This window comes from Esox lucius, chromosome 21 (genome assembly GCF_011004845.1).
Source record: "Esox lucius isolate fEsoLuc1 chromosome 21, fEsoLuc1.pri, whole genome shotgun sequence".
Lineage (NCBI taxonomy): Eukaryota > Metazoa > Chordata > Actinopteri > Esociformes > Esocidae > Esox > Esox lucius.
The window spans coordinates 1,378,423-1,396,075 of record NC_047589.1 but is presented as its reverse complement, the minus strand read 5'-3'; the positions used below and the strand labels follow the sequence as shown (position 1 = coordinate 1,396,075).

Sequence of the window (17,653 nt, the reverse complement as noted above, 5' to 3'; positions counted from 1 at the left end):
ATCGTGTTTGCTGCATTTGCCAGTCACACTTGTCTTCTGACAGCCCCAAGCTTATCGACTAAATACAGGCTCCAAAGTGGAGGCTGGATCCAGACAGACAGGCAATCAGCAGCACATCAGTAAAGCATGACCTCTGATGTCAACTGGTTACAGCTGGATGTGTCTAGCATACTGACAACAAGACATACAGCAAGTTGCACAGAGCTATATGTCTGCAAGAAGGATAAGAATTAGCAATTTAAAAAAATTACAGATACACCCACATAGCTTACAATAAATTACACAATATTTCATATTACCCATACTTTAATAATGTGAAAATCCAAAATAAAAATAAACAATACTGGGTGCTGTTGAATACAGGACATAGCATTGGCAGGACAGTCTTGTGAAAGGAGATACATTTAAGAATTCATAAACTGCAACTGTACAGCATGTAAACCTCTCAGAAACCCTTTTTTTTTATCTATTGCACTCATCTTAATGAAACTATGTTTACATATATTACCATATCAGTCATATTACATTTGATGTTATTGAAGGTCTATTTTTATGTTCATGAGGCAGTATGGACTGTCCGTATTTTATTCATGTTTTCAATTCAGGTTGCCATTCTGGACTACAGCTGAGAGAACATCTGGGCAGCATTGTCCACATCTGCAGGTTCCTTTGGTGCTTTACAGACAACCTGACAAAGAAGGGCAAAACAAAAGATGAAAGGGAATAAGACAACCAACTGCAGGAGTATACTCAGGATACTCTGTCAAATGATCCTTTTATACTTATTTTAACCTCACCTGTGTTGGCTGTTTGGGCTTTGGAGCTGTGCATTTCGATAAACTATTGACATCCCTTTGGACTTCTGTAAATATTTTATTCAGGCTCTCCGTCTTCTCTTTCTTCCCTGCAGTTATCTGTGTACAACAAAAACACGTCAGCAACTGTGTAGTATTACTCTTACATAGAAGACGGGGACGTTGTCAACAATCTTATAGTGAGATGACAGTGTCCACCAAAGTTATTGGAAATTTGTCATAAAAATTTGCTAAATAACTATTCAAATACTCAGCTGCAGGGAGGCCTAGCCCCCGGGGCCAGTAAGACTTTAGCCCCCCCTAAAATATTAATTAGCTCCTCCTAAATAAATCAATATATTTACTCTGATAAGAAAAATTAATCAACGGTTCCATAAAATTCTTACAAATTGTATAGAAAATGTATAGAACTGTATTCATTTGTCAGCATGTCCCGTTGAGTTTGATGCTTTAAAGAGAACTTGCTCATCTGAAGCAAGCTCCCTTCTGTAAATAGTAGCTAACATCTCCCTATTATTGGCCACCCCCATTATCATCCGTTTTCACTTCGAAGAACTAAATCATCACAAGTTCAAAATATTAATGCACTGGAAAACAACGGTATGTTCTGCTAATAAATATACCATTTCAGCTAGCCCACCACCATTTCTTGTAAATGTTAAACTTTTTTTTGTGAATTAAAAAATGTAATGTATGGAAATTATTTTCGACATCATGCAGGGATTTTCCTGCATATAAAACTTAAAGGTGGCCGCCTTCCCGAAATCTTGCATCGCCTCTGTGTCGACATGGTAAAACATAATTCTGCGCTCATAGGCTAAATAGCCTACCAGGGATATACTGGAGAGGCATGGCTGAAACTATATACAGTAGCTATATACAGTAGCTACCTGTAGTACTGTAGCTACACGTTGTTTATAACGAAAGTTATGTAGGTAGTTATAGGTTTACATTAGCTTTGATTATTGCAGGAGCAATTTCACACTTAAAATAGCCGGACAGCATTGATTATCCAAAAGGTACTCTGTACAGAATACTCTTAATAATGGAATTGTCACTAGGGAACAATTAATGCAGTTTTTACTTAATTGAGGCCTTACAGTTCTTCTGAAAAGAGAAACCAGGATGTTTGTGAATTAAACTGTGTGGTGTGGTGACAGATGATTTTAGAATATATAAACATATTTAAAGTCTCCATGGACAACTCCAGTGTGCTCATAGTCTATAGATTTTAAATGTGTGACTACAGATATTAACCAGTTGATTATACACAAACATGATAGGCAGTGCTATTGTGGCAGTGCAATTTGCCCCTACTTGGGTAAACACCTAGGACAGGATAGAGGAAGACACAAGCAGGGGCAGGAAGGGATAAAGGAACATTCTTTAGAGAATTATTGAGCAGTCTTAACACACCCCCTTTTACTGTATAAGTACTGAGGATTGTTCTGTGTTACTCTAGAGATGCCCCACGGTTTATTCAGTAATATTTGATGCTTCTTTCTATTTGCAAACTACTAATTAAGACATGAGAATTTTGTCTCTGAACTTTCTTCAATCAATTAATCAAATGTATTTATAAAGCCCTTTTTACAACAGCAGCTGTCACAAAGTGCTTTTACTAAACACCTGGCCTTAAACCCCAAGGCACAAACAACAGTAGTGTTGAATTTCAGTGGCTAGGCAAAACTCCCAAAAAAGGCCAAATTTTAGGAAGAAACCTAGAGAGGACCCAGGCTCAGAGGGGTGACCAGTCCTCTTCTGGCTGTGCCAGGTGAGATATTAAGAGTCCAATTGGAATAATTAATAAATGCATGTGGGCTAAATCCAGAGTTTATTTAAATTTAGACTAGGTCAGAAGTATGACCAGATGGACAAGGACAGCAACGGGACCCCCAAACCAGGTACTCCGCAGGTGTGGACCAGGATCTCATGTCCTCCTAAAGTTTAAAACGGGAGGAGACTGGGAATGTTCCTTCCTCATATCAACAACGATTTATAGTGGAGAAGGAGAACTTAGTGGGGAAAGAGAACTGATCCAATCCCCCAGCACAATAGTATAGCAACATAAGACCTTGGGACTGAGACAGGGGGGGTCCGGCGACACTGTGGCCCTACCCAGGGGAGGCCCCGGACAGGGCCCAACAGGCAGGAAATCAATCCACCCACATTGCCAGGCATCAACCAAAGGGACACCCACCAACCGCAACCACCCTGAATGACCACCCTGAATGAACCACCCCAATTGCACAATTGTGCAACAGAGAGAAAACAACAAGCATAACTTATTTTTACTAAATTTGATCCACATTATGTTCAGTTCACCACCTGGTAATCTGCAAATCCTTGAGCAATGTGGGGAGCACTCATGAGTTTAGACAGCTGGCCCACTTTGGCTGGCTGGAGAGTAAGTCTTTTCTAAATAGTTTGAAAAGTAATTCAACTTTCAGGTACCAATCAATTTATACTATAGTGTTAAGAATAATTAAATGTTTTTGACATTTTAAATATAAGTTAAGAATAAAAAGTATATTAACTTATCAATCTAATAATCTGTTCTTGATTTAGGTGTGGTGAACCTCAAAAAGATGCCCTGGGCTGTAAGGGAAGAAATGTATGTCCCATTTGCAGTGGTACTCTGGGGATATTTTATGGACTTCTGATTTCCTGGACAGTGACCAGAAAGTAAATTTCCTCGTAGTTCACATAGCGTAGTGGTTAGCTATTAAACTGTTATTGTATGGACGACCATCTACAGTAATCTTAGTACAAAAGTACACTTTTTATTCTGTTAATAAACGTTCTGTTGCCCACTTCATTTAAGCAAAAATGTAAGTGGCATTTGGAGATTATACGGAGGTGGACCAGAAAAGTCCTGTGGTCTTTTGGGATTATCCCCGACCTCGGTTTGACTCTCCTCTCAGACGTTCCAGTTTTTGTCTCTCAAAAATACTTATCCACTCTGTAATTTTTTTGCCGTCACACAACAATATATATCCACTTCCGTAATACAATAAAACTCATATTTAAGAGAATAATAGTATTATGCGACCCTTTTATACTGTTATTGTTTTCTAAAGAAACAAAACAGCAATGGAGTGATTTGAGTCATTGGTCTCTTTATAGGTAGGCTGTATAGCTATTAGCTAGCCATCTACAGTAGTCTTTGTACACTTTATAGTACACTTTAGTTCTGTTAGTAAACATTCTGTTGTCGACGTTATTTCAACAAATAATCTAATGGCTGGGGTAAAAGTTACATTTGGAGACAATACAGAGCTAAATTAAATATCATTAGGTCCTGTGGTCTTGTGGGATTATCTCTGCCCTTCAATGTTTCGACCCTGGTTTGATTCCCCTCACAGACATTTTGGTCTCTCAGAAATATGTATCCACTTAATATATCCACTCTGTAATACTATGAATCTCTTATACACCGATCAGCCATAACAATATGACTACTGACAGGTTGCAATCTCGTTATCATGGCACCTGTCAGTAGGTGGGATATATTAGGGAGTAAGTGAACATTCTGTCCTCAAAGTTGGATGTGTTAGAAGCATGAAAATGGCCAAGTGTAAGGATCTGAGCGACTTTGATGAGGACCAGTCTGTGTAGTGCGAAACAACAGACGAGCTACAGTAGCTCGAATTGCTGAAAAAGTGAATGCTTGTACTAATAGAAAGGTGTCAGAACACACAGTGCATTTTGTTGTGTATGGGGCTGTGTAGCCGCAGACCAGTCAGGGTGCCCATGGCTGACCCTGTCCACTGCCTAATGTGCCTACAATGGGCATGTGAGCATCAGAACTGGACCACGGAGCAATGGAAAAAGGTGGCCTGGTCTGATGAATAACATTTCCTTTTACATCACATGGATGGTCGGGTGCGTGTGCATTGCTTACCTGGAGACCCACACAATATTAAGCAGGTGGTCATGTTACGGCTGATCAGTATATTTAAAAGAGTAATTGTATTACATGACCACCTTTCATATTTTGCTTTAGTTTTCTAAAGCAATGAACCGGCCATGGAGTTATTGTTTTTATTATAGGCACTGTATAGCAATTAGCTAGTCATCTACAGTAATCTTTAGTTCCATTAATAAATGTTCTGTTGTCACATTATTTCAGCAAAAATTTAATGGCTGAGGTAAAAGTTGCATTCCCGCTGTTTGAATAGCGTAATGGTTAAAAAATACACATAGGAAAAAACACACAGGAGAATTTCATGCCATGATTATCCTGGCCATAATGATCCCGATTTACAATTTTATCCCAATTAATAACAATCCTAATAACAACTCTGGTTTCTAGCTCAAAACTGCTGATCAGATATTCTTCCATTACATAAATATTGTTGTTGTGCATTTAAAAAGCAATTACAATAAAATAATATCAAAGGTTTTTAATAATTAACTAATACTATAATAACATGTAAATATCTAAATGTATATGGTTGCCAGCTTAACTGACAATACATTGCTGTGGACGGTTAATGGCATTTAGAATTGACATTTGTACTGCATTTGCCTTCATTGCACATCTATACGTAATCTGTAACATAAATTATACTTAATACAAGTACATTTTCTGCCCTCCTCTATTCACACTTCTTGTTAGATGCTAACTGCATTTTGTTGTACTGTACTTGTACGTATTCAATGACAAAGTTGAATCAAATCACACACACACACACACACACAAAAAAAAGAGACCAGTTAAGTAAAATATATATCCTATTCATATTTTCCAGAATTTGCGGTTTGTTAACAGGGTTTTTTCTGCATTCATCACGTAGCTACATGTTTTCTAGGATAAATATCACTGGTCTGTTTGAGCTCAACATCGTTTCAACATCGTTTTCCGTGGTAATGGAATGGACAGGTATTTGCATATAGCTGGAAGTAGAGAGGTGATCGGAATCTTTTATGTAAGCTCCTAAGTGTAGTGGTTAGACTTGTAGGCCTACTGTTGTAAAGGAATTGGAAAACTAGTTTATTCTTTGCATCATTCCCCATCGCAATGAATAGCCTAAATACCCCACTGTTCTTGGCGGACAGTGAAGCACATTGGTTCTAAAACGTTTATTCTTGCGCATCCTCCGGGAAGCGACCGATAATAGGCTGATGGAAATAATGGGTATTTTCATAATTTAAGATTGCACTCTCGCAATGGAGAAAGTTTAGATTAGTAAAATCTATACAATAAATTTAGTGATTTGCGCTCCACCAGTTAAATAAAACACGTAGTCTGAAACACTTCGGTGACTGACATGAGCTTTTTCAAGTAACTCCTCTGCGGATCAGAGGTGAAAATGCGATAGGCCAATTTGATGTGTTGATTCTTCATAATAACTTAATAAATCATTATAACAGCTCGCAGTTATGTTGTGCAGATCATGCCAGATAGTCAATACTATTTTTGCCCGTGCAAATGATATTCTGTCGCTTTCAGAAAGCGTTAACAATTAGCCTACAATATAAACAAAATGATCATTAGAAATTCAAAAGAGATATGTATAATAACGTATATCCTATTCATATTTTCTATAATTTGCTGTTTGTAAACATGTTTTTTTCTGCTTGCATCACTCATATCTGCATGACTTCTAGGATAAATATCATTGGTTTGTTTGAGCTCACCATTGCTTACTACTGCTTATTTTCCAGGGTAATGGAATGGACAGGTAAGGATTACATTTTTCAATTGTAATTTAGAATTTTCTTCTACTTATGCTAGCGGAGCCATTCGGCTTCATTGACTACTTTGTAGAGGATGTTTGGTGGCGTAATACAACGTGAGATGTTGTGCGCTCTACTTGTAAAATAAAACAAGCAGTCATGGAAACTTCAGAAACTGGATTGTGGATCATAAAATTGTATATCAACCCTTCCCTAGTATGTGTATAGATATACAGGTGCTGGTCATAAAATTAGAATATGCTGACAATACAATACAATAATCAATAAGTTGATTTATTTCAGTAATTCCATTCAAAAAGTGAAACGTGTATTATATATACATTCATTCCACACAGACTGATTTATTTCAAGTGTTTTTCTTCTTTTAATTTTGATGATTATATCTGAGAACTAATGAAAACCCCAAATTCGGTATCTCAGAAATTTGAAATATTGTGAAAAGGTTCAATATTGAAGACTCAAAAACACCTGCAAAGGCTTTTAAATGGTCTCTCAGTCTAGTTCTGTAGGCAACACAATCATGGGGAATACTGCTGACTTGACAGCACCTTGCACAAGGAGGGCAAGACACAAAAGGTCATTGCTAAAGAGGCTGGCTGTTCACAGAGCTCTGTGTCCAAGCACATTAATAGAGAGGTGAAGGGAAGGAAAAGATATGATAGAAAAAAAGTGTACAAGCAATAGGGATAACTGCACCCTGGAGAGGATTGTGAAACAAAACCCATTCAAAAATGTGGGGGAAATTCACAAAGAGTGGACTGCAGCTGGAGTCAGTGCTTCAAGAACCACCACGCACAGACGTATGCAAGACATGGGTTTCAGCTGTCGCATTCCTTGTGTCAAGCCACTCTTGAACAAGACACAGCGTCAGAAGAGTCTCGTCTGGGCTAAAGAGAGAGAGGTACAGAATCCACATTGCTTGAAGTCCAGTGTAAAGTTTCCACAGTCAGTGATGGTTTGGGGTGCCATGTCATCTGCTTGTGTTGGTCCACTGTGTTTTCTGAGGTCCAAGGTCAACACAGCCGTCTACCAGGAAGTTTTAGAGCACTTCATGCATCCTGCTGCTGACCAACTTTATGGAGATGCAGATTTCATTTTCCAACAGGACTTGGCACCTGCACACAGTGCCAAAGCTACCAGTATCTGGTTTAAGGACCATGGTATCCCTGTTCTTAATTGGCCAGCAAACTCACCTGACCTAAACCCTATAGAAAATCTATGGGGTACTGTGAAGAGGAAGATGCGATACACCAGACCCAACAATGCAGAAGAGCTGGAGGCCACTAACATAACACCTGAGCAGTGCCACAGACTGATCGACCCCATGCCACGCTGCATTGCTGCAGTAATTCAGGCAAAAGGAGCCCCAACTAAGTATTGAGTGCTGTACATGCTCATACTTTTCATGTTCATACTTTTCAGTTGGGCAACATTTAAAAAAAAATAGTTTTGTATTGGTCTTAAGTAATATTCTAACTTTCGGACATACTGAAATTGGGATTTTCATTAGTTGTCAGTTATAATCATCACAATTAAAAGAAATATACATTTGAAATATATCAGTCTGTGTGTAATAAATGAATATAATATACACGTTTCACTTCTTGTGTATGAATGTGTATACACTCACCTAAAGGATTATTAGGAACACCATACTAATACTGTGTTTGACCCCCTTTCGCCTTCAGAATTGCCTCAATTCTACGTGGCATTGATTCAACAAGGTGCTGAAAGCATTCTTTAGAAATGTTGGCCCATATTGATAGGATAGCATCTTGCAGTTGATGGAGATTTGTGGGATGCACATCCAGGGCACAAAGCTCCCGTTCCACCACATCCCAAAGATGCTCTATTGGGTTGAGATCTGGTGACTGTGGGGCCATTTCAGTACAGTGAACTCATTGTCATGTTCAAGAAACCAATTTGAAATGATTCAAGCTTTGTGACATGGTGCATTATCCTGCTGGAAGTAGCCATCAGAGGATGGGTACATGGTGGTCATAAAGGGATGGACATGGTCAGAAACAATGCTCAGGTAGGCCGTGGCATTTAAACAATGCCCAATTGGCACTAAGGGGCCTAAAGTGTGCAAAGAAAACATCCCCCACACCATTACACCACCACCACCAGCCTGCACAGTGGTAACAAGGCGTGATGGATCCATGTTCTAATTCTGTTTACGCCAAATTCTGACTCTACCATCTGAATGTCTCAATCGAGACTCATCAGACCGGGCAACATTCTTCCAGTCTTCAACTGTCCAATTTTGGTGAGCTCGTGCAAATTGTAGCCTTTTTTTCCTATCTGTAGTGGAGATGAGTGGTACCCAGTGGGGTCTTCTGCTGTTGTAGCCCATCCGCCTCAAGGTTGTGCGTGTTGTGGCTTCACAAATGCTTTGCTGCATACCTCGGTTGTAACGAGTGGTTATTTCAGTCAAAGTTGCTCTTCTATCAGCTTGAATCAGTTGGCCCATTCTCCTCTGACCTCTAGCATCAACAAGGAATTTTCACCCACAGGACTGCCGCATACTGGATGTTTTTCCCTTTTCACCCCTTTCTTTGTAAACCCTAGAAATGGTTGTGCGTGAAAATCCGAGTAACTGAGCAGATTGTGAAATACTCAGACCGGCCTGTCTGGCACCAACAACCATGCCACGCTCAAAATTGCTTAAATCACCTTTCTTTCCCATTCTGACATTCAGTTTGGAGTTCAGGAGATTATCTTGACCAGGACCACAACCCTAAATGCATTGAAGCAACTGCCATGTGATTGGTTGAATAGATAATTGCATTAATGAGAAATTGAACAGGTGTTCCTAATAATCCTTTAGGTGAGTGTATATATATATATATATATATGCGCCTCTGGCACACTGTAATTTAGAGTGACAAAACCAAAATAGAGCTTTATGGTTACAACCATAAGCGCTATGTTTGGAGAGGGGTCAAAGGCCTATAGTAAACAGATTAGCATCCCCACTGTGAAGCATGGTGGTGGCCCATTGATGTTTTGGGGGGGGGGGGGGTGAGCTCAAAGTACGGGGAATCTTGTGAAATGATGGCAAGATGAATGCAGCATGTTATCAAAAATTACTGGCAGACAATTTGCTTTCTTCTGCAGGAGAGCTGCACGTAGGACGCTCTTGGACTTTCCAGCACGACAATGACCCTAATTACAAGACCAAGTTGACCCTCCAGTGGTTACAGCAGAAAAAGGTGAATATTCTGGAGCGGCCATCGCAGTTTCCTGACCTTAATATCATCGAGCCAATCTGGGGAGCTCTCAAATGTGCCGTTCATGCAAGACGACCAAAGACTTTGCATGACCTGGAGGCATTTTGCCATGACAAATGGATAGCTATACCACCTACATTAATTTGGGGCCTCATAGACAACTGTTACAAGGAATTGCACTCTGTCATTGATGCTAAATGGGGCAATACACAGTATTAAGAACTAAAAGTATGTAGACTTTTGTACAGGGGTCAGTGAATTTCTTTCTTTGTCACCATGTTTTGTTTTATGATTGTGTCATTCTGTTATGACCTACAGTTGAATGTGAATCCCATAAGGAATGAGATGTGTTTGGTTTTGTTTTGCCTGCTCACTTATTTTTACAAATGGTACATATATTACTAGTTCTCCAAGGGTATACAAACTTTTGAGCACAACTGTAGTACAGAAATGTTTGTGCCTTTTGTTGGTGTTGGATGGATGTGGACAGAGTGGACTTACATTTCTTTATTTGGTAAGAATTTATGTAAGCCATATTAGATCATTATTTAATAAAGACTATGAAAACCTTGACCAAAAATAACCTTATTTTGATAGATTTTACACCCATTGTTACTCTTAAAATACATGATAAAAAGATGTTTTGGGAACTTAAAAAAAATCCTCCTAAAAGAGGACCCCCATCTATGAATCTCTAGTGACATCCTTGCTCAGCCAAATTGTAAAAAATCATATTATTTTATACAAATAAAATGGGTCAAAGAAATACAAATACTTTTTAAAAGACTGGTGTAAAGAATGATTGGCAGGGCTATTTTCAATAAAACTTCCCCTTCCTGGTGTAAGGATAACAACATTGAGCCTTGTTCTTAGAATGTTGTGAGCTTTTGGAGGGATCCTAAATCCTGACATCATACTCCAGATCCTTATTTTCTTTGTGAGCTTACAAACTGCACTGTGCGATTCAAACAAACATTCAAATCCAGAGACTCATGGCCATTGCAATATGTTAAAACTAGCTATTTTGGATTTTGATATATGCTAGGAGTATGTCTTGCTGGAACTCCAAAAGCAGCCAAGTTTCAACTTACTTGGAGAAGCAACAAGTACTACATCAGCATTTTGCAGGGCAGGGTCTCAGACCTGCAACCTTAGGTTCGGCAGTCAGGCGCACTACCCGCTGCTCCAAATATAGGAGGAATAAGCATTTTTCTTACACTGAAAAGGTTAGTACACCCTACCTTTACCATCATATAAAAAGGTTGACATTAGAATCAGGCACACAAACACTAGAAAAACACTTGTGTAACATGGGAGGGTCCAGCCTTCCATAAAGATTTAAAACTGGGTCTCTTGGACTTAACCCATATGGGTCACACATCACACCAATATCAAAATACCTATACAAGGCTCTCAGAACAAAGATTACAGGAACATTCAAGAAAACCCTTGAACATGATTCAGCTGAAGCAGTACAATTAAGAACAGTGGGCAAAAAGTCCTCCAGGTAAATGTAAAAGACTGAGAAAGTTACAAGAAAGAGCTATATTGTTCTTTCAGGCAAAAGGGGCAACATCAGCTATTGAAGAATAATCTTTGTGCCATTTGTTAAATTAAATTACCTTTTTCTGTAAATATTGTGTAATAAGTGAAGATTACATATCCATATGAACTTTTCCATATGCCTGTATAAGCTATTTACTGTAGTTGACAATAGATGGCTATTTACGTAGCCACTAGTTTCCACTTACGTGTTTGAGAGTTGAAGTGACAGGTTTTGCTTTATTCTTTTTGGCTTGTTTGTTTGTCACTCGGAAAACATTCGTCTGCTTTTTGCCTTTTTGTTTATTCTTCGCCATGATTTGCTGTATTACAAAAAGAGAACACTTAATGTTAGTAACATAGCTAACTAGCTAAATAAAAGTGGCTAGGCTAGCTCAGACAAACCGCTGGGATTATACGGAAATAGGCTGGTATTTAATATGTTGACAATAAACACCAAGAACGTCCAACGTAATTCAGTGCAATAACATGAGTCCAATGTGTCAATCAAGTTAGCTACCTATAATTAGAAGAATAAGAGCATATCTTATTTAGCCAACGAACAAGTCAGATACATACCCCAAAAATAGGAATGCATGCAAAACGTGTTGATGCAATGACGTAATTAAGATGCGACAAAATCTAACGATTTTGTTTTGCCTACCTACAGGTTCATGACCAGAAAAGTCTAGAATGGGTACTAGCTCATGGCAAAGTGACGTCGTATTCTCGCTCTGGACTCACAACTTTTCATCAGATAATATTTTCTCTGTTTTGTAGGTAACTACTATAAAAAATGGAAAGTTTGTCCAGATTCGTCTGCCTCGCACTATCCCTACCTATTAAGACCAAACATATAAAAAAGACAAACCAAAACAACAATTTGATTGTAAAATTGTACATTTGATTGTAACTCACTACAAATAGGACATCGTTATTAGATTCTATGAGGATGGGGGACTGAATGTTATTAACTTTCACTGTATGAATGCAATGCTTAAAAAAACGAAATGACTGCAATCTTTCCTGTTTAATTGTGATACACTGGGCTTAATTTACCCTCCTCAATATTTAAAACAGTGGGAGATTTAGATGTTTTACTGAGATGTGATTTCAGCCTATCAAACCACTAAAATGTACAGCAAATATTGTCATGGAAATTGTCTACAAATATAACTTCATCCCTCATAATACACCTATATGGAATATATTACATTGTAACAAATCTATTTTCTTAAAAATAATAAAAATAAAAAAAACATTTGGTTTGTTAAAGATTTACTAGATGAACATGGTAACATTCTTGATAATGATAACTTTACACAAGAATATGTATTTCAATGTCATCCTAAACGATACTGCATAATAAGAAATACCCATCCACCTCCTCTTGTTGCCATGATAAAAGCTGCATTACGGTATTCAACAATTAAAACATAGTGACCCTCCTCATACTTCTAGACTTCTCTTAGATGATAGATGTAATAAATATATTAGATGCATTATTTCCAAAGAATATTCTCCATCAGCTGAAAAGGAACTATATCTGTCAGAAGGTCAAGGTTGGCGGAATATATACCTGTCTCATAGTCTTTGTTTAACAATGATCTAATATGACTTACTTAAATAATATTCTTACTAAATAATGTTGACACTACTAGAAAAATAAGAACAAAATATGCTACATTCCCCGTTTCTCTAATTAAAGAAAAACCACTGAAAGTAGCTTAGCTGCTACTAAACACAAGTCAGAAACAAGATTAAAAACCACATACGAATTAGTTATATGTACAATAACAAAACAGTTAGTGTATTATACAAACAGGTGTTTTGCACTTTAGCTACCATAATTGGATCTAAATTATTTTGTAGGTAAGCAACATATATTTCTGGACAATAAACATTAAAGGAAAAAGCATATAGTATGTGATGTAGTGTACATGTCCTAGCTACGTAGCGTAATGTTGAGTACAAATATGCAAGTGACTTGCTAGGCCACCACAGCTAATATCCCCCTATTATCAGCCACCTCCTATTATTGGCACCCTACTAAATCTTCCCAAGTTCAATATGTAAATGCCCTGGAACACAATGATATGTTTTGCTATTAAATATACCCTTTCATCTAACCCACCACTATTTGTTATATAAAAGCATGGAAGTTAAATTATGTTTTTGGAGAAAAAAAAATGTCATGTACTTTATGGAAATTGTTTTAGACAAGTTGCAAACCAAGATATTTTACTTGGGCAACTGACCAGACTGCATGTAATATCAAAGGTAGCTACAACATTCTGGTAGACACTTCACAGAAGAGAATGATCTTTCATTTGTAACAAAATTACAAAGTATTTACAGCTGCAAGCAGCATTGTGTGCCCCAATGTGGCCAAATTGAGTAATAATTCATACATTAGTTAGATTTATAAGCCTGATTATGCGTTCCAAATGTATATCCTACTGACTGACACAGATAAAGAGAAAAAGCCATCTATTATGCCGCCCCCTTGTGGTCAAACAGAATTTACTTCCATCAAGCGTGCCGCACAAGCCCTGAAAAGTGAAGCCAAAACGTCTCGATCGCCCCCTGGTGAGTGGTCCCAGTATAGTTCATAAACCCCGCCTCCCCATGTTATTCAATGGGACGCGAGACCAACTAAACAATTAAATTACCCTTCAAATATCTTTTTTCCGAAGCTGGTTTCTGTCATTTACTGTAGTTTGTATCACGCTAATGTAAATTCAAGAGTTTGTTTTTAAAATAAGTTGGTTTTTAGTTAGTTATTTAATGCTCTAAAAACGGTGGTGTGACGTCGTGATTCACAGCTGTGATTGACACTGAAGCGCCAACAGGCTTTTTTCGCGATCTTCGGAGGACTAAGGAGATTGGAGCTTTAAATTTAATCTCTAAATTTCTATAATTGATATAATTTCACACGGACATAATGGGTTGTTCTGCAGTAGATTGTGCTAACCGATCTGGCATTTCCAATTGATCTTTGAATTTTTTTCGGTAAGTAAAATTTATAAGCTATTTAATTAGTAAATAAATGTAATGGGCTAGCTAATGTTAGCTAAAAGACAACAAGCCTCATTAATAGCCATGTTATAGCTAGCAGGTAAACGTTAGCTAGAAGTTACCAATAATTTTTGTATTAGGCCTATTCTAAATTAAGGTTAAACACTATGTAATTTAGGCTATAACATATCGTATTTTAATGAGGTTGGAGTGGAACGGAGCAGACAGAGTTCACAGGAGCAGGACTCCACTTCCAAAACAGTGCAGCGTGTGCTTGCGATTGATTACGGTATGCGCATTCTGCGAGGGAGAGTGAGGGCGGGGCACAGGGGTGGGGCCGTTGATTTCGCGGCTTTACGGCTTTACTTCCTGCTCGCTACTGCGCATAACTACTGCGCAGAACTGGTCCCAAGATCGCTATCTGCGCAGACGCAAGTCCAAGATGTCAGCGCCATATTGGGACACTGGCGGCTTCAGTTTTCACCAATGGAAAAGAGCGAAGGGGCGTCGTCCATTTTTTTTACAGTCTATGACTTCCATGTGTTACATTATAATACTGTTGTGGACGCAGGGTTGGGTAGGTTACTGTGTAATCCGTTACAGTTACAAGTTATCTGTTCACATTTGTAATCACTAACGTAACTTTTTGATTACTCAAATTCAGGAACGTAATCTGATTACATTGAATACTTTTTTGATTACTTTCATATTAAGAAGCATTAGAAAACAAATAGGAATAGCCTATAACTAGTTGAACACCTTTTGCAGGATCAATCAATGTTAGTGTTTACATAGCTTGCCGAAATTAGCATTTTACCATATGGGTTTTGTACCGCACCTTTGGAAAGGGTTTCTAATCCATTGCTTTCTACTTCAATATGATTGGGCTACATCTCTATATTACAGGTCTGTCAGATATTTAGTTGTTCCAATTAATCCAATAACCCTCGATCTTCCAGAATCTGAATTTTTATCTGAACATAACCCAAGATTGAAGGATGTGTTAGCCTTTTCTGTTATTTGTTTTATTCATGTTTTTAATTGCTTCAAAGCATTGTTGAATTTTTTTCTCAAAAAGGGTATTTGCATTGTTTTATATAAAAATCTGCAGTCGTCTGATGTTTTGCTCCACAACCACTAACATTGTCAAAATGTTGCTGAAACCCCTGGCATATGAATGAACGTTTGCAATCGTGATCATCCACATACAAACACGGTTTACCGTGCAAATGTAACCTGTGATTATTAGGGTCGCCAGTGATGGATTTTCAAAACGCAAATGAAACAAATAAACTGTGATAGTACACCTGCACTCTTAGCTTAAAGTCAATGTCGTCAGCAGCCAATGATAACTAATGGATGCAATATTCTGAGACGCAAAGCAAGCAGAATCAGTGGTGTAGTGGTGCCCGGAGAAGTGGGTATACTGTAATCCGGTGGCGTAGTGGTGCCCGGAGAAGTGGGTATACTGTAATCCAGTGGTGTAGTGGTGCCCGGAGAAGTGGGTATACTGTAATCAGGGCCGTAGAATTATGGGGTATGTTACAGACAGGTCAATGTGACCCTCTTGGGAAAGAGTGAAAATCCTGGGATTTTTGCCTTTGACTCATAATTGTATCCTAATTTAGTTACTTGGTGTTTGGTAATGAGGGGCCTACTTTGCATCAGCAACACTGACTCAATGACAAACAAGTAATTCATAAGAATACAACTGATGGCACCTTTATTCATAGAAACTAGTATCTAAGTAATTAATAATATGATTGTTAATCATAAATATAATAATAAATTGTGTCAGGCAGTTTGATACAAAATATGAAGCCATTTTCATCAAATACAAATCAAAATTCTATTTTGTATTTTAAATATATATATCATAAATACTACCCCTTCCTGTATAACACTGTGTAGATACACTGGAAACCAAGTCTTTGAACTACCCTAACCTACCCAGTTTGTTGCACTTTATAATATTTGGACTTTATAATAAATTTTTCACTTACTTTATTGTCTATAATGAAAAACAAAAAACATACAGTATACTCAGTAATTTACAATGAAAGTGCAAATAAGATGACCAGTTTACACAACAACAAGATTGCAATATTGTATTAAAAAAGCAATCTATGTGCTGTATGATCCACTCTTGGCCATATGCAATCTGAATGGTTTTAAATAAGAAATCTAGCTAACTGGCTACCAGTCCTGATGTCAGTATCCTTACCTTCATTTTCCAGTTGAACTAGCTACCATTTCCAAAACTCAACAAGAAACCAGGCAAGCCTAGTTCACATCTGCGTCTTGTGAGCAACATTAAAGAAACACTTCCGGGTCACGAAAATCTGGAATTTTTCAAAATAAAAGAGACCAACGAATTACTTAAAAACTGAGATAAATTGAGTTTATTAATTGTTTGAGAACATGTACCTCTCAAAACATTGACAACAATTCAAATATGAATTGTATATCATATTTAAGAGTAATTTCGATAAAAAGTGGGTGTTAGTGGGTGTTAAAACACGTTCCAAGGGTAAAATTCAGACAATGCCAATGACAGAATATGGAATACATATTGCCTCATAACTAATAAACTATTGAATATTCCACAGAGAAAGCAGTGTAGGAAATGTCCAGGAGAATGTGTAGAGTAAGACAAACCTGTCTAATCATGGGGAACAGTGTGCTACATCTAGCAACACAATATTTCCACACCCTCTTTTTCCACAATGCAACTCAATGGATATGAAATACATATTGGCCTATAAAAAAAAAAACTGTTCTATACGCCGCGGTGAATGTATTGTAGGAAATGTCAAGGAAGGTGGATAGAGTAATTATATGCAAAGAAATCAAGGGGCACTCTGTATTTGCAATTGTTGCTGGTGTTTTACTCCACCCATTCCAAATTGCTGAATAGCCTTTAGATCCATTATTCCTTTTGTTAATGGAGGTGATTATCACCACTTGGTGATTACCTAACAATTCAGCCAACGATCTAATGTTGTTGTCAACGACATATATTAACTGGTCATTAGCCTGTTGTACCACCTTTAGAGATGCAGGTGAGTCCAAAAGACCATTTACAGTTTTAAACCTTTTAGATTAGCAAAATAATTTTTACAACAGAGTCAAATCATAACCAATATCCAACTATTACGTACTAGAATAAGTCAACTTATTAGAAGGATTTATGTTATTGCAACTACATTCCAGCCTTAGCTTAATTTGTAAAAAGAATATGTATTTGTCCTTATATTGAAACATAAATGTTTTAATTGAGACGTATGAAGGCTTGTATAGTATAGTTAGGGGGGAAAATGGGCATTGTATTGCGAATGTGGC

The 17,653-nt window shown here is 37.7% G+C and overlaps 1 protein-coding gene across 2 annotated transcripts; it reads right to left on the bottom strand.

The window, feature by feature from the left end:
* Positions 1–288: 288 nt before the first annotated feature.
* Positions 289–16,615, bottom strand: rbis (ribosomal biogenesis factor). Of its 2 annotated transcripts, none has more exons than XM_010868605.3 (4): positions 16,536–16,615; positions 11,503–11,616; positions 798–914; positions 289–688 (listed from the first exon to the last, which is right to left on the bottom strand). In XM_010868605.3, the coding sequence occupies exons 1-4, from the start codon at positions 16,539–16,541 to the stop codon at positions 620–622; spliced, it is 306 nt and encodes a 101-aa protein (XP_010866907.1). In that variant the 5' UTR covers positions 16,542–16,615; the 3' UTR covers positions 289–619. The 2 variants fall into 2 exon arrangements, with proteins under 2 accessions (XP_010866907.1, XP_010866908.1); XM_010868606.4 differs by lacking the exon at positions 16,536–16,615 and adding an exon at positions 11,873–11,980.
* Positions 16,616–17,653: the final 1,038 nt, after the last annotated feature.